Below are 18,634 nucleotides of genomic sequence, written 5' to 3'. Positions count from 1 at the left end.
ACACTTTGCACACTTCCCCAAAAATATTCTCAGCCTGCAAAAACAAGGCAAGTATAATTGTTTAAGACAGACATTAATGTCAGCTTTTTGTTTTTTCTTTGAAGAGTCACAACAAGTGCTGTCTTGGATCTGAAGCAGTATCTTTATTACATGCCCTTCATCTGCATAAGATTTCAGAGGGTCTTTAATTTGATTCAGTTATTGTGGAGGGAATGACAACCAAACAGATGGGAACATTTTAAATACTGGTGTTTACTGAAAGCTCATTGTAACATCTCACTTTCATTGTTAATGCTACTAAGCAAGCTTGGAGATCAAAATACAAGCAGTAGTAAAGCAGCGTACTTCATTGCATAATACTCCATTAATACTCCACTGCATGCACTGCAAGAGAATTGTTTCCAAGCAGATATTTCGAATTCAAATTCAAGAACTGAGATCATTTAAGCATGAGGCTTTCTATTATTTTTTTTAATATCTGAAATGCAAAGAACTCATGCAATACAGATCATGAGCCAAAAGTGAAAAAAGCAATTTGCAACTAAAATTAAGAAGTGCAGCTACAATAAACACAGCACCACAATTATTTTTCATCATATGTCCTACTATCATATACTGCTGGCCATTGATTAAATTTAATTATCCTATTTTTCATTTGCTAGAGGAATCACAATGGCAAATGAGCTCAAAGGCTGCTCAAAAGTGATTTTTGCATTCAAGTATAAATGTATCTGAAGTAACTGTTCGGTATTAATTTACTTCTTCGAACTGAAAATGTGTTTCTAAGAATGAACCACAAGAAGCAAGTGTGGTATTCAGAACATCTGTGCCTATTTAGGGAAGCTGTCCACAAAGCAGTCTGGATACTTGTATTAAGAAAACAAAAAACCAAAACCCCACACCACATAAGTACACTTTCATGCCAGCTCTGTATGTATAAGATTAGTTTGACTTCTGGATTAACAATACTGCAGCAATCAGGTACGCAGTGTTATACGCACAAGTCTTTTTTTTTCCTGCTCTACAAGAGTATTATTTAAGGAAATATTATATATACATGCAAATACACAAATAAATAAAAGAAATCACAATATATACTTATGCAAACTGATATATTTAAGCTAACAGATTGGAAAGCTGTAAAATCTAATTATGTTTTCTTCTTACCTCCAGACAAGTCCATCTTATTGCTCTGTATGGTTTCTTCTGGTGATTCTCTCTGAAGTAATAAAATGAATCAATTATTTAATAATAATCTTTTTAGAAGCTAAAACAAAGAGATTCATATATATTATAACAATTCAGACCTGCAGGAAAAAAGAAAACCATCAAGATAATTGGGCTCTATCTTAAAGCATTTTGTCCCTTTGATATCCCCACTGAAAACAGGTGTATTTACCAACATCCACATGTAACCAACTAGAGCAGCAGACTACTGGATGAATAACTGGTAGTGTTTACAACAACGCCTTTCTTCGTAAGTAAGTCTTTTTATACTGAGAATGTACAAAGAAAAAAAGGGATGAGCGACAGAGGAGACAAATAGAAGTAAAAAGGAAAATACGATGAAAATGAGCTTCAGACAATCAAGTGTTTTCATCTTTGTGCATTGCAACTAACACTCTAAAAAGGCAACGCTGACAGGAAAGGTGTAATACTTACTGAAAAACTGAGATTTGTGAATTGCTTAATGAATGGATTGATCCATGCTTCATCTTGCTTATTTCCACCTTTCATTATTCCCTGAAAAACAGAAAGGAATTCCCATGATACTCAGAAGATATTTACCACCCACTGCTTAAATTAAACCATAAAACATTATGAAGATGAAAGCTCTATGGTACTCCATTCAGCACAGCAACCCGTTCTTAGTTTTCAGGAATGACAACGGTGCAAAAACCCTGACACAACCTCCTGAGGAAACCATTTTACACAGTGAGAAGAAATAATTCTCAGGAGCCTCATAAATTTTTCTTTCTTTCCATTGCCAACTTGCACCTGTGTGTGGACTTGACATCTCACAAGTCACAATTACCTTTGTGGGCATTTTCTTCATATAGGGTGGCCAGTTCAAAGACGTGTTAGCTTCTTGTGAAGAACTGCTGTTCCACATTCCAATCTCTACATCCTCTTCTTCCTCCCAGCTGGTCTGACGACTGCCTGTCAATGGCATATCGTCTCCACACCAACTATCTTGCATAGATTTAGGCCCTGGTTGTAAAAACAAACCAAAACAAAACCCCAACACGTTAACACTTAAAACCACAAAAATCTCCACTCAAATCAGCTACTAAAACCTGAAGTAGTTTCTTTAATCATGCCCAGTGTCAGATCAGTAATGGCACGGTAGTAAAGGAAAACACACACCAATGAGTAGCTACTCCAGTACAAAAAAAACCATCAGTTTGCATTGGCTGCCCTTAACACAGGCAGAAATGAGCTTATTTCAAATTAAAGCCTCCAAAAAAGATAAGCATTTCACCTTCAGTATTGTTACTCAAAGACAGTGCAAAAGCACTCACCGGGTTTATTTGGAGCCTGTTGACCAAGAGAAGCGTTTCCCCAGCCAGAGGTGCCTCCTGCATCGCTGATGGGTTCTCCCCAGCTAGTACCAGTATCCATGGGCTTACCCCACGCTGAAGTTCCATTATCTACAGTAGTGGCTGGAGTAGAAGGCTCTCCCCAACCTTTTTAAAGCAGTATGAGTTACTGGCATGTTTTTTTTAAAACAGGATTTTAAAAGCCACTTTAAAGAATCAAGTGCTTTGCCTTTTCAAAGCCATAGCATACAGTAAAGAGCTTATTAGTAAACATTTGCATTTTGCACGAAGGTCATTATTAAAACTGTAAACTGTTCCATTAAAAAGAAGCAAAAATACAAATTTCATATATAAAGAATTACACTGAGAACAGACATTTCTAAAATACTAAGTTCCTAAGGGCTGCTCCTTGTGTTTAAGCTACTCCTCTTTGCAGCTGCAAAAAGACAGCACAAAGCACTTCGCATGCATTGCAAAGACACATCCACAACTATTTACTGCTCCCAAAACTACAAGCCTGCAAATTCTGATCTTTGGTGCATATAAAATAATCATATTTCACTCTGCCTGGTAGCAGCCCAACTCGGTTTGGTATTTGGGTGTTTTCTTTGTTTTTTTTTTTTTGTTGTTTTTTGGGTTTTTTTGATTATTTGGCAACATTAAGTTGTAGCTTTTAGAATCAAATGAAGAAAAACACTATTCCCTAGATATATCTATCTATATATTTATATGCATTTAGCACTCACCCTTTGTTCCCACACCCCAGGATTTCAACAGAGCTGTCTAGTCTACATTACTGAAACTATTTAAAATGAGAACAGATCTTCCAATTTGTATAAAAATATCAAAGCATCTACCTGCATTCTCCTTTAATTATAATACCGATAATAAAAAGGTACTTCTGTTGCCACCTCCGCCCCTCCACATTGAATCTAAAATATGTTACATGAAACAAGTAGAAGAGAAACGTTTTACAACTAAACAAAAGCACAAGCTTGTGTAAAGTCAAGTCTTACCAGAACCCGAACTGCTCTCCTTGCTAGACATGGCACTTGAAGACAGTAGCTGCTGATGTACCTGTGCTTGCTGGTCTGAACTGCTGCTACTGTTTGGGACATTTTTATTCCACATATTCACATTTTTGTAGTTGTATTTGCTTGGATCACCCCAAGCAGAAGTTCCATCATCAATTTCCATTTTGCGGCGTATTGATTCAGGGGATGGCTCCTCCCAGCCAGTGGGTTCCTCCTCCTTCGCTGGGGCTGGCATCGGTCCCCCCAGCCAGCCTGAGCCTGGCGGTTTATTGGTGGCAGACGGTGCTCCCCAAGATCCAACATCTTGTTTGTTCCATTCTGGAGAGTTGATTGGCTTTGATGAATCCCCCCAACCTTGAGGCTGACTGGATTTAGGAGGGTCTCCCCAGCTCTGGCTCTGATTAGACTTTGCAGGCTCATCCCATCCTGAAGAATTATTTGGGTTTGTATTATTACTACCTCCCCAAGTAACAGAATTTGATTTACCTGGCTCGTTCCAACCAGATACTGATCTGTCACTGTCGCTACCTCCTGAACTGGATTTCTTTGTCTCACCCCAATGGTTACTTCTTGAATTTTCACCCCAGCTGTCGCTGGCAGAAACAGCCCAACCCTGGCTGGCCTTTTGTCCTTCTACCCATCCCTGTTTCATCTTCTGCGTGTCATTCCAAGATGACTTTTCCTCTTTGCCACTTCCCCATGATTGATTGCTCTTGACCATTACTGTAGCAGCAGAATCCTCTTCCCACCCCCCTTGGCTATTTGACCCTTTGGAGTCTCCCCACCTTGTAGCAGACTTTGGATCTCCCCACCCTGATACAGATGAGGTATCATTATTATTAGGGCTAGGTCTATCCACACATCCCCCTGAGCTAGAAGTCTGTGTCACAGAGCCTCCCCAGGCCTCTGTCCCATTGTCAGTTTTTCTTTCACCTCTTGGTGATGTTTCGGTATCCCAGGCAGTGTTCTGTTTGATCGGAGTCTGTCCCCAGCCAGAATTGGAAAGGACACGTGGATCTAAGTCAGTTCTATTTACTATGCTTTGGAGTAATGCATGCTGGTCAACTTTTCTTCTCTCTCGATTCTGTCCTTCTGTAGCTACTCTATCTTCATGGCATCCAGTGCTCTCTGTACTACCTTCACCGTCCCCTGTACCTGTTTTGGCCCACGCGCTATTCTGCTCAGTTATCTGAGACACAGCAGAACTCTGGCTGTTAAGCTCATCCTCTTCAGTAGATTTCCATCCATTTGTAAACTTCCTGGTATTTCCATTTACACTTTCATTGGAATGCTGATTACTAGGCAGTTTACTCCATTCACCATTTGAAATATTAGTGCCAGTGTTTTGTGCAGGGTTGCCCCATCCTCTTCTACTTCCGCCAGCACTTGCGCCATTTCCACTTCCCCATGGCATATTCTGGGAGCTGACTGCCCCTGCTTCCCACACCCCTCCTCCTTTATTCCCGTTGATTTGAAAGTTAGTGCTGCCAGGCCCACTAATGCCTGACTGCATTAGAGTTGCATTCACAGTGTCACCATTAGCTTGGCTGTTTGGGCCTGAACATTTGTCTCCAGAGTAATTAGAACCATAGGCACCCCATGTAGTACCATAAGATCCACCATTTTTCGCCTCACCATTGCTAAGGTGAGAAATGGAAGTGCCATTTGTAACTGGAGAGGCCTGAATCTGAGAATGATTCATTGTGCTCACACGCCAGGCCCCGTGCCCTGTATTATTAGGCAGTTCGTTAATCTGCGCTGAACCAGCAGAGTTTGGTAAACTAGAGGTCATAAAGTTAGTAGTGTTATTTGGTCCATTCATTTCAGTGTTAAGGTTTTGAGGTTGCCCACTGAATGAAACCTTCCTTGTACCATTTACTTCAGAATCACAATTTTCCTGAAGGCTTCCCCAGGAACCATGGGCTGAACCACCCACTTTAGAGCTAATACTCTGACTGTTAGATATCTGACCTATGGTACTGCACTGAATATTTGTGCCAGAATTACCACTCCCTACAGACCCTTTCAGGGCATGTCCATTGTTCTCCAATACAGGCCAGGCACCATGGTTGCCATTTGAATTCAAAGTGCTTGGATTTAACCCTCCATTTGATGAAGAGTTTATGGTGCCCCAAGCATTCATTCTATTGTTGCTACTTTCAGATTTGCTGTCAGGAGCATCCACAGAAACTTGACATGTGCTTATTATGGTCCCATGGGATAAACCCCATGGCCCATTAATACTTCCATTGCCCACATTATTGCTGTTGCTACCAACCACAAACTTATTTTGAGAACCATGTCCGATGCCATTTCGAATGCCATCACTTTCACCACCTGTGCTCCCTGAAGCCATTATAATGAGGTTTCTCTCTGACCCAGAGCTAGAGGCAGAGTCAGTGTCCATACATTCTGATGTCAACTCTGGGTCACTGCCAGTGATTGATGGCCATGCTTCTTTGTCAGAGCCGTCTACAATAACTTTATCCCAGTTTGTGCTGGAGTCACTATTTGAAGAGACTGGTCCCCAGTGAGAATTTTCATAATGGGATCCTAGACCACTGTGGTTCAGATCTAAAGAGAAGAAGGAAAGTCCAAGACCATTATTATAAACACAGTATTATTACTGCATTAAACAGAAGAAAAACAATGTACAAAGACACCAAGTCAAGAATTATTTTGCTTGTTTTAACACCACTCACTGAAAACTACAGAGAAAACTTTACGGCACACTTGCTCAGAACATCACCCTATGCATAACCTAGAACAATTCTCATCAAATGCACGAAGCAGAATTCTCACAAAAAGCACGACTAAACTGTTCTTTTTTTTCCCCCAAATAGTGCTGCTTTTGTTTTCTTCTAATACTCTGTACCAATAGACAGAAAATTCTTTATGAAAAATGTGTTTTAATTCAAAGATTCTGAAAGGCAGTAATCTAAACTGGATATTACACTGACCTAGCAATAGCAAATGCTGTGTGACAATAGCTGCAGAAACACACACCATTAAAAGATATTATGTGTGTTTTCTCAGGTACAAATTAATTCTTTTATACAACAACAACCCGACACAAAAGTCACAATGCCAATCTAAAGTTCTGCTGCTGTAGGAACACACATATAGTGCAGCAACTGAACTACTACTTCTCATTGTCATTGATGTAAGAACTACCATTTCTTTTTTAATTAATAGGACGATTATGTCCAGGAGTCAGGAAGAAATACATCTCAATAGACTTACAAATATTTCATGGTTAAGTACACATATCATGAAGTATTTGCTATAAAATTAAGTGCTGTCTATTTTCATTTCATATTTCTAAAGCTTTATTGCAGAGATTTGTCTCTCCCCCCCCCCCCCCCCAATTGTTAAATCTAAGCACAGACAAATGTACCACAACATGAAACTACAGAAGTACGAGGCATACAGAAATACAGTAAGGAAGATGGCAACAAAACACAAATACAACACCTGCCAGTGCAGTTTACTTATTTCCCTGAACTGAAACAACATATGCTCAGTTGCTGTATATGTAGCAAGTCACCTGTCTGCTCAATAAAATCATCTCTTGTTTTTAAAAGTCTGCTTTTCTAAAAGCAATGCTGGGGTTTTTTTTTGTGCCTTTCCTTAGAATATGGTAAATGCATGTGTCTAAAGAAAATCCCTGTTAGTATTCATTCTCAATGGATTTTTACAGTACATGCCTTACATCTGTCTAGAGAAGGCTACTCATGTTGACTGAATGCCTTTATGAAGCTGGACCTGTCCCTGCTAAGACAGAGCTAACAGTAACAAAATGCTACGGGCATCCATCCATAATTTTCTCAAAAGCTATCTACAGAACATGTAGCAACTGCCTGTTTTTAACAATGAAGTACTAACTTATAAGCTTCTCGTGTTTCCTAGAAACAGATTTTAAGTGTGAAGGGAAGCTGCCTGTCCCTCTAGTTTCTCCCTTCTGCTCCCAGCAACACCATCTCTGTGCACAAACTGAAGCCTCAAGTCCCAGCATGCTCCAATCCCTTACAGACTGCACCTTCTCTATTAAAAACATTAATAAAACAGAGGTTAAAACACACATAAGATACAACTTCTGGTAATAACTGTTCCAAACACAGAAAGCATCTAAAGATGACTTAGCAGGAGCCTGTTCTCAGCACTCTGATTCCACTGCAAGAAGAGCTGACGAGGTTTATCATGGTAAGCATGAATGGCTGAACTGAGGAGAAGTGAAGGTGATATCAATTTAAAGAGACCTTGCTTGAGAGCTACTGCCCCTCAAAAGGAACTTGAGGATACCATGGGAATGAGAAAACCCTGTATTTTTGAATGAGAATAACAAATTTGAATCATTACTCGACTCTACAGCTCTGGGCTCTTGGAGGAGGGAACCACACAGCAACCTCGGGGGAACTGGAAAGCATTCATTCAGAAGAACATAATCTAGAACCTGCCCACTGATATGTTACTGGAAAAACACTGTAGTACACGAGCAGCTGTCCAAGATTTCAAACCTCACACTGACATTTCATAAGATGACATTTAACTTACATCAAAGGACTAATCAAAGAGTTGCCTGCATTCACTTGAAGAAGAGAAGTGAGAGCATTAAAAAGTCGTCCTAACAAAACATGATGTTATTGCATAAGTGTTATCCCAATAACGTGATCAGCTTTATAAAACAGCATGGAAGTACACAGATAGGTGGCAAGCAGTCTGAATTCAGTGTGAAGAGATAAAGGCTATGACTACAAGCCAGAGTGAAATGGCAGCACAGTAATTTGCACAGCAAGAGAATATATTGAATGAAAGCTTAAATTTATTGAAATCTATTGTATTAATTTAGATGCAATATGGTTTGTGACAAGCACAATAGAGAAGCATGGTGTAATGATTAATTTCCAGCCATCCAGACTCCCATTCTATTACCAACAGAACTACCTCGGCTAATCATCCTTTTCCTGGACACAAGTATGTATCAGTGATTTCACACTGCTCCGAAATCCTCCTGTTCAAATCTCCATAGCCCACAAACTCCTGAACTATAAAAAAATCCAAACTCTGAGGAAGGAAGCTATTCTCTCTCACCTTTCATCTGGCAGATAGCACAAAAATACCCGCGCTCTCCCCTCTTCTGGCCTTCCCTTACACATGCAGCACAACCACGAGCTGTGGTTTGCCCACCCTTGGGCAAGTATCTAGCCCTCTGGTAAATTAGCTAAACAGCAGGAGCTTCTCACAGCCTCACCTAGCAAGCAACATACACAGCTACAGCCACATGTACATGCAGCCCAACACTAACTGGGTACTTGGAACAGGAAGATTTCCAGACTATGATCACCTACTTAATTCCTCTCCATGCTGTGAAACACCCCTGATAGAAAGCAAACTTGCATAAATTATTCACCTTAACATCGAGAGACAGCAAGCAAGCAGAGAGGTTTTTAAAAAAGCAAAAAACCCTCATATTTAAGAGCTAAGTTGCCACATAGCCTGGTCTTAAAAAATAAAATAAAGAAAAAATTCTGCATGAACCCTAACAGCTTAGAAAATCGAAAATGTTTACCTAGGTGTAAACAAAGTACATGTGAGTCAGACATTCACACAGCACATGCTATTGAAAAGACATAAGCCATAGAACTGGAAAAAAAAAAATCAGACAGAACTGTGTGAGACACAGAACTACTACAAACACACATCGTGTGAAAAAAGGTGAGATTGAAATGGCTAACCTGACTGGTTAGGGGAGTGGCTCACCAAGTCCCGAATGGGAGGCATGCCTACAAAAAAAAATAAAGCAAGAAAATTACAGAAGCACTGCTTAAGTAACTCAGAGCTTTGAGATCCTAAAGCACTTTTAACTTCTAAACCACCTATTAGCATCCCTCTTCAGGAGAGATTTCTCTTGAGAGTGCTCTCTCTCGGTCTATCACTTGCCTCGCCATAGCTCAGAACACAGCACAGGGGGAGAGAGACTGATATAAAGTTCAGTCCTAAATGTAGGCCAGATGAAGTAGAAATTTTGCTGGTTTTACTAAGTATTTCCACCACTAGTTAGCTTTTATACATTTGGCATTTAACTGGTTTTAATTTAAGAATTTGACCAATTCTTTCCTTAATGTGAAAGATTTCATTTATATAGAATGGGGCACATTTTCAGCTGGAGATCATAACTGTTACATTTAAGGCAATGTTTCCTAAATTAAGTCAACCTTTATTTCTACTAACTGCCAGTCTCAATTGCTCACTTCTTCCCTTACTCCTACAATACACAAGGGGAAAAAAAAAAAAAGACAAAAAAAGACCACACCAATGTAATTTACATGAAGAACTCTGTTTCCAAAGGCTCTGGTTGCAAATTAGCTGCACTGCTGCAAGATGTATAAGAATAAAGCAAGAATGACTCATGTCAATGAAAGAATCAAAATAACTCAGCCTGGACAAAAGCCAGAATCCTGACAGCTCTCGTGTTCTCTTATATCCCACAGTTGTAAGTAATTACTGCTAGCAAATATTTTAGGTAACTATATAAATCATTTCACAGTGGAATAAACACCTGGCTATTCTGATGTGAAACAAAGCATAAAGGCAAGCAAACATACCAAGGTGGCATTCAAGACCCTCCTCTTACATGAAGTTTATACACAGAGGGAAGTTTCAGCACTACAATCACCTGAATTTGGTATGAAAATGTTCTGGTAAAGAGTTATTTATGTAGATTTCTTAAAATAACTGTATTTTAATAATAACTGTACAATAAGTCTGTATCTCTTTCCAAAGGAGCACATGGCACTGCAGATGATTGTACACACTAAATACAGACAAAGGGGTGGTTTTTTGCTTGTTTATTTAAGGAAGCATGTAAATATAGCTGTACATGTGTTGCCTGGCTTTTACAAATCACCTACCCAAAGTTAGAATCACAGCTAAACTCAAAAGTTGTTACTCCAGGGTGTATTGGAGAAGTACTGGTTGGAGTCTAGAAGACAAACTGTGGAAGGTGAATAAGACCAAGGCTTTCAGTCCCAAAAGAATTAAGGTACTCCTGCACAATGCTGGACTATCATCACCGCTACGTTACTTTACAAATCAATTCATTAGTCTACATTCTGAAACCATTACAAAAACCCAGCACTGAAAAAATCATTTTCCTTTATTGTCATCTTTCCTGCACATCTCAAAGCACTCACCTTCACAACATCTCATACAGACACTATCACTGGTTATACTGGGCAAAAGAACTTTCAAGCAGACACGCACACAGTACATACAGAAGTGAGACCTCGGCCTCCCAATGCCATTTGCCAGATTTGACAAGTCTACCTTGCACGTGCAGGAATGCCCTGAGTACTGCTCACAGTTTAAGAAGATCTGCCATCACAAAGACTGAGAGGACACTAAAGATAACACAAATCTTTTGTACAATGGGAAGGGAATTTGGCCAACGTTTCTCTCTCCCAAATGGCTCTTACACTCTTTTAGTTACTTGCAGGACACAAAGATCTACTACTATTCAAACACTGGATGGGCTTTACGGTCCCTTCCAACCCAAGCTGGTCTGTGACTCTAGGATTTTCTAAAACAATCAAAATTCCGGTTAATGAAGAAAGAGAAACTCTGACCTAACAACAAAAGCAATTTGGATATTCTAGGATGACATATCCCATTCATTTCTAAATCTGAAAAACAAAAGTCTGAGATACTACTCAGAATTGGAAGTTGAAAGATCCTTCTTCCTGAGATACGCGTATCAAAACTGAATGTACTTCTTTGTACCATCATCATACTTGAACCAACTATTAGGATAAAGAATGGAAATTCAGAACATACAGTAGTGGTCACCTTGGCTTCAACATCTATTAAAAAACTGGTATGCATCTGCTGTACACCACCAGCAACAACATATAGCAGATGCCTTTCATTTTAGGCAATCTTGCACAAAGATGGCTGAAATTATTCTGTGATGTTTAATATTAATCTACAACATTGGAGAATCTCTCATTATGCCACAGCTTACACCTGAAGTAATATTAGAACAAATAGCTCGTCAGTAATCCCATTTCAAGTATCCAGCTCTAATTAAAGAAAACCAAGGCACTTGCCCCTCACCTGGCTGTTTTTTGCTGCTGTTCGGCACTTCTCCGTTGGTCACTGGCTGTTTGGTTGTGACAGTGCTGCCTCCTGACTGGCCGTTTAATACTTTAGGAGTAGATCCCAGGTTTGCAGCTATAACTGGTAACTGCTGACCTCGTTTCAGAAGCTGTTTCTGTTCCTGGTGTCGAAATCGCGGTGGTACTTCACGAGGAGGGTATCGAGGCAAGGTTTGCTGCTGCTGATTGTTGGCTGTGGCCCGCTTGGCATTATTATTAGTGCTGGTTGCTGTGGAAGTGCCGTTAGAGGTGACAGGCTGAGGCTGGCTTACACTTGTCTTGGTTTGTTCTGGCACTACCCCCACCCCCAAAAAAAAGAAAGTTAGACAAAGTTATTCATCAGAACAGTAACTTAAAATAACTCAACACTAAGTAGATACGCTTCGATATGTTTAGATATCATGCAATGGCAATTATTTTTTTCCTGATTATAATTTTAATTCACTCCTCATTAAAAGCTCTACTATCCCATAGTCATACAGCTTTAACAGCACAGATCTGGATGTAGGAATGCCTCGCTATCCCTTCTAGCAAAGGTAAAGCACACTACTACTAAGAAACCTACACTCTTTTTCTGACAAATCATAGAATCAGAGAATCCTTAGAGTTGGAAGGGACCTCTGAAGGGCTGCGTAGTCCAACTTCCCTGCAATCAACAGGGACACCACAGCTAAATCAGGTTGCCCAGGGCCTGATCCAGCCTCACCTTGAAAGTCTCCAGGGATGGGGAACCAACCACACCTCTGGGCAGCCTGTTCCAGCACCTCACCACCCTCAGTGTAAAACATGTTTTGCTTATATCCAACCTAAATCTACCCACTTCGTGCTCGAAGCCACTTCCCCCTTGTTCTATCACCACAGACTTTGCTAAAGGTTCTGTCCCCTTACTTCCTGTAGCTCCCCCTTCAGATACTGAAAAGGGGCTACATCTGTTCATTCTGACAATTAAATCTTATGTTAAAACATTCAAATACTAAAAATAGAACTCTTACTCCCATGGGAAACTTAGAAGTGTAACATATACAAAAAGTTACGATCTCATAGGAAAAGGAGACGAACAGGACACTCAGAATAAAACGTCACCTAAGACTCAGCATCTGCTTTGTGTTTTAATGAAATATTATATTTAGGCTACTATAGAAAAATGAGGATGAGCCATTGCTTCCCAGGAGACCCTTTGGCACATCCTGGGGGTGGAGCAGAGCAGCACTCAGACACTCTGACAGTGCTGACCTGCTGCTCCCTATTTCACAGCTGGCTGGAGAGGGACGGAACTACGAGGAGGAACGGCCCAGACATGAGTCAATTTAATGCACAGAGCACGTGGAGTAGAAGGTATTCAAAAGCTCACAGATAAATTGGAGCTGATAAAAAATTACTAGCGCTGCATGAGATTCCATTCATTAAAGTTATTGCCTACATTCAATAAGCGGATAATTCAGATTCCCTCCTATATGCATATGAAACTCTGTGCATGACAACAAATTTAGATCGAAACTCAATTTCAGTAAAAACAAATCTTATGCAAGTGCATTTCCACTCCATGCTTCCAACAGTTCCTGCTTTAGAAGTGAGATAAATGAAAAATAACTGAGCGTATTTTGTTGTTCTATCCATTTTAGCAAATATCTCAGAATCTGTGAGCAGCCCAACACAGGAGCAGCAATCACATCTCTGTGGTCTACGTACTGCAATAAGCTTGGAAATTAAAACAGTTTCCTTCACATATGGCAGTCTGTGCAGCCAATGGCCAGAGCTCAGCTTTGTGATCTATCAGCACGCCTTCCACAACTGATTCATGCTAATTGTAGGGCTTCCTTACAGCTCACACCTGAGGCGTGCTGACAGCGCGACACAAAACAAGGGCTCCTTGCAGCAAGCAAACCATCACCACGCCAAGGCAGTCACACAGCGATGGCAATGCTGAAGGTCACACACAGCTCCTGTAGCCTTCTGCACACTGTGTGTAACATCTGTTAGCTTCACTGCCAGCCTTGGTGGAAAGTAACCCCCCAAGAAGAGATTTTGGATCCCACATACAACTGTCAACCAAAAATTCACTTCTCTTCCATTTCCATTCATATACAATTGCTCCTCTCAGATAAAGTGAAACTATCTCCGTACGACATCATGAGACATGCAAACAGATGAAAGCAGTAAGTTTAGGGCATCGCTGCAACACAGCAATGTTAATCATGTTAATCGTTTGCTTTCCTAATTACTGCTGCTTTAAGACTAAGTGCTCACAACTAAAGATCTAATCGACCTTTAGATCTTTGAACCACTTTCAACTATAAAAGAACACACATAACGACCAGGCTACTTTCTGCCAAGCCACCCAGAAGCTACAAAATCAACAGGGATTCCCAAACAGTTAAAGAAAATTACATCCTTCTCATATAATGCATTAATTTCCTTAAGAAATATGGTATTCTTTGTGCTTCAATCAGCAAACTACATAGAGAAATATCACCAGCTAATACAGTTAGACTAAAATGGGTAGAGTTTATATTTGTATGTTAATAAATCAGAGGTGCTTTTTAGGTGCAATGGAATTACTTCATCTTCACTTCCCCGAGCACCACAGAGTAAGTTTAAAGCTCCACAATTTATCGTGCCCAACAGTTTCTGCTTCACAACTTCCCAGGAGATCAAATAATAGATCATATTCCAGTGCGGCCACTAGAAATTCCAGCACCCCGTAATCCTTAGCATTTCTAGTTTCTTACAAACAAGTTGCTTGCTTAATTAACAGTTGTGCACAGCAGCGTTCTGTTCTGAACCACTGTAAAGCAGAACAGTAGCGTTATTAGCAGACTATCTATCACAGCTAATTTACTTGTCAAACAACAGCCATTTTACAGAAAGGAATAACACCAAAAAAAAAAATAAAAATCACAGATTCTTTATAAAGAACAAACCTGCTGAGAACGCACAGAGCAGGGGATGGCGAAGTTAAAGTTTGCAGAGAGATTCCAAAGACAGACGCTTCCAACTTGTGTTGCTTTCCCACTCTGCAGATTTCATTAGAAAATGGAGGAGAAGCATGGTGTCATTTTACTGCTACAGGAGTGCTGCCTGCCAACTCCTCCTGGAGTAGGGGCCCAGTGACTTCAACTCCCCCTCCAGTAAAAAAAAAAATGGCAGCTGTCTGAATAACTTCGGTGCAGATGGAAAACAGTTTCTCGCTCGCAACAAAATGAGCTCACAAAGATCAAATCGTCCCCTAAACCACACAAAGAGCAGCACCGAGCTGTCATTTAAACGTTGCTTCTCGCTGCTGTTTAAGCTGACCCCTTAAAAATATACTGTAACACACTCTGCCTGCACGTCATGCCCCAAAGAGTTGTCAGTGCTGGAATGCTGAAGGGCAAACAGAGGAAGTCTGGCTTTCAAGCTGACACACGTAAGATGTAGTGCTAGAATTTTCGTTGTGGAAAAATGGCCGCAGCTGTAAGCTCAGCTAGCTGATCTGGAAAATATCTCACTGTTTGCCAATTCATTAACCCCTGAAGATCCGCACAAAGGTAAGTCAGATGCCATTTATACAGGCAATTTTAGCTGCAAGCACTTACAGTTCTGTTCATTTTTTGCTATTTACACGTTGAAAAGCTAACGCAAGAGCTCTTGCAATCAGGTAAAGCAGAGTTCGGCAGACGAAAAAAACACCCCGCACCCAATGCAAACAGAAGGCTCAGTGTGCTCCAGCAATTCTGCTTCACGGGGAAGAAAAACGAATTAAGAAGTTTCCACGGTGGGAAATATGAGTCAAAGATTTCAATTCCACACCCAGCTATTTTTAAAAGCACTTTCTGTTTCAGTGGCTGATTCGAAGTTTATTCTGTTCTGCAAGAGAAGTCAGCCCTTACAGCTGCGCCTTCCACAAAGCAAAGGAGATTGACGGATGTGCTCGGATCCAGCTTTACTGTTTTTGCAAAGCACAAAAAACATTAAGAACAACCAACCAGCCACCTCCACAGCATCCACACAAACATCAGTGCTCCGCTGTTGTAAATCCTTTCACAACGCTATTCTGTATGTAATTAAAGTCTGACTCTAAAAAAAGATCCCCTAATGAAATCTCCCATTCTGCAGCAGCACCGTGTTACTGAAGTGAGCATCAAAACCAAACCCCAAACATTCTTATGCAGCATTTAGGCTGGTGCTCTGTGTATCACTGCTCCTGGCCAAGGCATGGTTTGCAGATGCCTGTTTCAGGAGAAATCCCAGGGAAATGGATTGATTTATCTGTCCAAAGCAGTGCTAACATCAAACACAGCAAAAATACCTATTTTGTGGCATCAGACAGAAGACCAGAGCGATTGTTGAGAATTCTATGGAGCTGTTAGAGGACTTTCATTCTTTTCTAAAACCCCTGATACAAGAGTACTTGGAGGGCACTTGTCAAGACAGGGATTTGTTCTGCTGGCTGTCACACAGAGAAACCTTCACAGCTACTCAATGCGTTTGTCCTTAACTCCTGTGAACACCATCTTCCCTCTTTTGATAAAACCAGATGTATAGAACCAGACAGGTTAGAATATCTGGGATCCACAAGAATGAAGCACATATTTAATACCAATACTACTGTGTTAAATGCTATTTGTACCCAAACAGTTTACATCGACAGTTCTCCACTACTTCCATTCTCAATCCCGAAAAGGAAGAAGAAAAAAATCAGCACCTCTGACTCCTTTAGCAGGTGCTCCAATACTTTGCATGCACACTGACAGCTACTGGTGCAACAATTTCTACCTCTGCTAAACAAACATTATGGAAACATCCAGGGTGTGCTTAGAAATAAAGAACGAACCCCTGTGCTCCCCACCCCCCTGGAAGTGGCTACTTTTCTGAAAGAACATAATTCTGAATTATTTAGAGATCCTACACTCTTGTATTTTATCTTCAGCTCATGCACAAAATAAATAATTTAAGACATCAACGTGATGGAAACTCGGAGACTTAATGAAACATTAATTTGCATCCTGAACACACACACAGGCAGAACAAGGAACGAGCGAGGTGCAACACAAGCAACAAATTTTGTTCCTATAGAAACTCTTGCAAAAAGTTGCATATGTGAATCCCACCGTGCCCATACATCTTCAGGGGACTGCCAGCTTGTGCTTCTTTGACAACTCTGAATTCCCACTACGCTTGCTGAAACACCCTTTTAATAACATGGTAACATTATGTTTGGAATGCTAGATTTCTATTCTGTAAACAACCCTCAATCTCCAAAGAGAAAGCAAACAAACAGTTTATTTCATCCTTCATAAGAAAGGCATTTTCCCCACTGTGTAAAGACCCCCCCGGGGTGCCCTGCTCACCCCCCCAGGCCATGTTTAGCCAGTTGCTGCTGCAGGGCCATCTCTAATGCAACACCAGGACCGTCTAAGTACACAGGTCAGGTGTTCATCCAAAATGGATGTTATTATTTAAAACTAAGTATTGTATCATTTTTCTCCCTTGCTAATAATTTTTCTCCCCCAGACATGGTTAATTCAGAATACATACAAACACTTCCACCATTTAGATCTGGTATATCGTCTTAGAAGGCAGGCACAGAGCATCCTGCACCACCATGCTGCCTCACACCACAGCAGCACTTCCAGCGTTTTCTATTTTTCAGCAAAACCTGCAGCAATGCTGAGCAGGGTTTCCAAGCTCCTGTTTCTAACATCGATCAAGTTATTAAACTAAACCCAATGTTCCCACAGAAAAGTGATTCAAGAAGCACACCGTGCAACTGCGTATGTGACTGTTATTCACTTTCCAGCTAACTTAAAAAGAAAGTGAAAATGATGTTTCCACTGCTTCTAGAAGGAACAGAGGATTTATTAAACCTGCAAACACTGAGAGCAATGGCAGCATTCCCAGCCTGCACCAAACAGCTACATTACAGCTCTTACAGTACGGATAATTTTGCCAGGAACAACCCTCCACATACAGCAATCAGAACTGGACACACCAGTCCCTTATATATCATGTTCCCAGCCTCACTAACATGTAACTTAGAAAATCCATTCTGAACAGATCCATTTGGTGGGTCTAGTCAGACGAGAAGAGCAAAAAAGCAATTAAGGAGATCTTGAGGTATTACATACTTGCCTAATGCTGAGTAAGTAATTAAGAATGGAAAACAGGAAGGTGAGAAAAATTCCTGCTCGAGGAAGAAACCATTCCCTTTTACTCTTCCACTTGTGTCAACTTTTTGACACCTCAGAGATCCCATTTTCCAACAGCTTTCAGCTAAGCCACATGATTCACCATACTTAAAAATGCAGAAATATTATACAGAGAGAAAACTCTAAAGTAACTTACCTTTGATTTTTTGTTCAATGGCCTAGAATAAGAAAGAAGAAGTGTTAGTGGTTTGCACAGGTAAGAGGAAGAGCCACGTGTACACATGCCAGCTACACAAGTAACGTTAGCTTTTGCCTTTCCTCCTTTTAAAATGCTTTAAAATTATTTAATAATCTCCATCAGAACCTTCTACTTCTCCCTAACCAACCCACGCCTATTATTCCTCACACCTAGAAAGCTGCTAAAATGTTAGAGAAGACAAATTAATTTGAAAGATAAGCATGTGAAACAGACTAAATTAAACTTACAAATTAACCTGTTTGATGTGAGTGAAAAACTGTGCCTGGAAGCCACAACCACATCTCATGAAGAATACAGCAGGGAAACAAAGAGGAACATAGAAATCTAAAGCAGGCAAAGTAAATGCCAGAGCTCTCAGTCTTTCATTTCCACAGCTCAATTTGTTGCTCCTGTGACAGTGAAAAGATAGGAGATCTACTGCAATAAAGTTTCCTGTAATAAAAATGAGGATAGAAACATCTCTTGTATGGAAACACATTTTAATGGTGGGGATTTACCTAGAAAAGCAAGTGAAACAGGC

General features: G+C 40.4%; 1 protein-coding gene across 28 annotated transcripts in view; it reads right to left on the bottom strand.

Moving 5' to 3' along the window:
* TNRC6A (trinucleotide repeat containing adaptor 6A) overlaps positions 1–18,634 on the bottom strand; it is a 59,529-nt gene that overhangs the window by 11,855 nt on the left and 29,040 nt on the right. For 14 of the 28 annotated variants that reach the window (XM_085514085.1, XM_085514071.1, XM_085514083.1 and 11 more), the window contains 8 exons: positions 18,052–18,073; positions 11,687–12,022; positions 9,310–9,357; positions 3,557–6,148; positions 2,523–2,687; positions 2,036–2,211; positions 1,663–1,743; positions 1,168–1,219 (listed from right to left, as the gene is read on the bottom strand). In XM_085514085.1, the coding sequence (XP_085370211.1) occupies positions 1,168–1,219; positions 1,663–1,743; positions 2,036–2,211; positions 2,523–2,687; positions 3,557–6,148; positions 9,310–9,357; positions 11,687–12,022; positions 18,052–18,073 (3,472 nt within the window). Of the gene's footprint in view, positions 1–1,167; positions 1,220–1,662; positions 1,744–2,035; positions 2,212–2,522; positions 2,688–3,556; positions 6,149–9,309; positions 9,358–11,686; positions 12,023–14,648; positions 15,167–18,051; positions 18,074–18,634 lie in introns of those variants that run through there. The other 14 variants (XM_085514097.1, XM_085514072.1, XM_032447651.2 and 11 more) reach the window with 6 other exon arrangements.

Source organism: Coturnix japonica, chromosome 13, assembly GCF_054131305.1.
Source record: "Coturnix japonica strain WE chromosome 13, WE-NBRP24, whole genome shotgun sequence".
Taxonomy (NCBI): Eukaryota; Metazoa; Chordata; class Aves; order Galliformes; family Phasianidae; genus Coturnix; species Coturnix japonica.
Note: the sequence above shows the minus strand (reverse complement) of the source record. Positions and strands in the feature narration are given on the sequence as shown.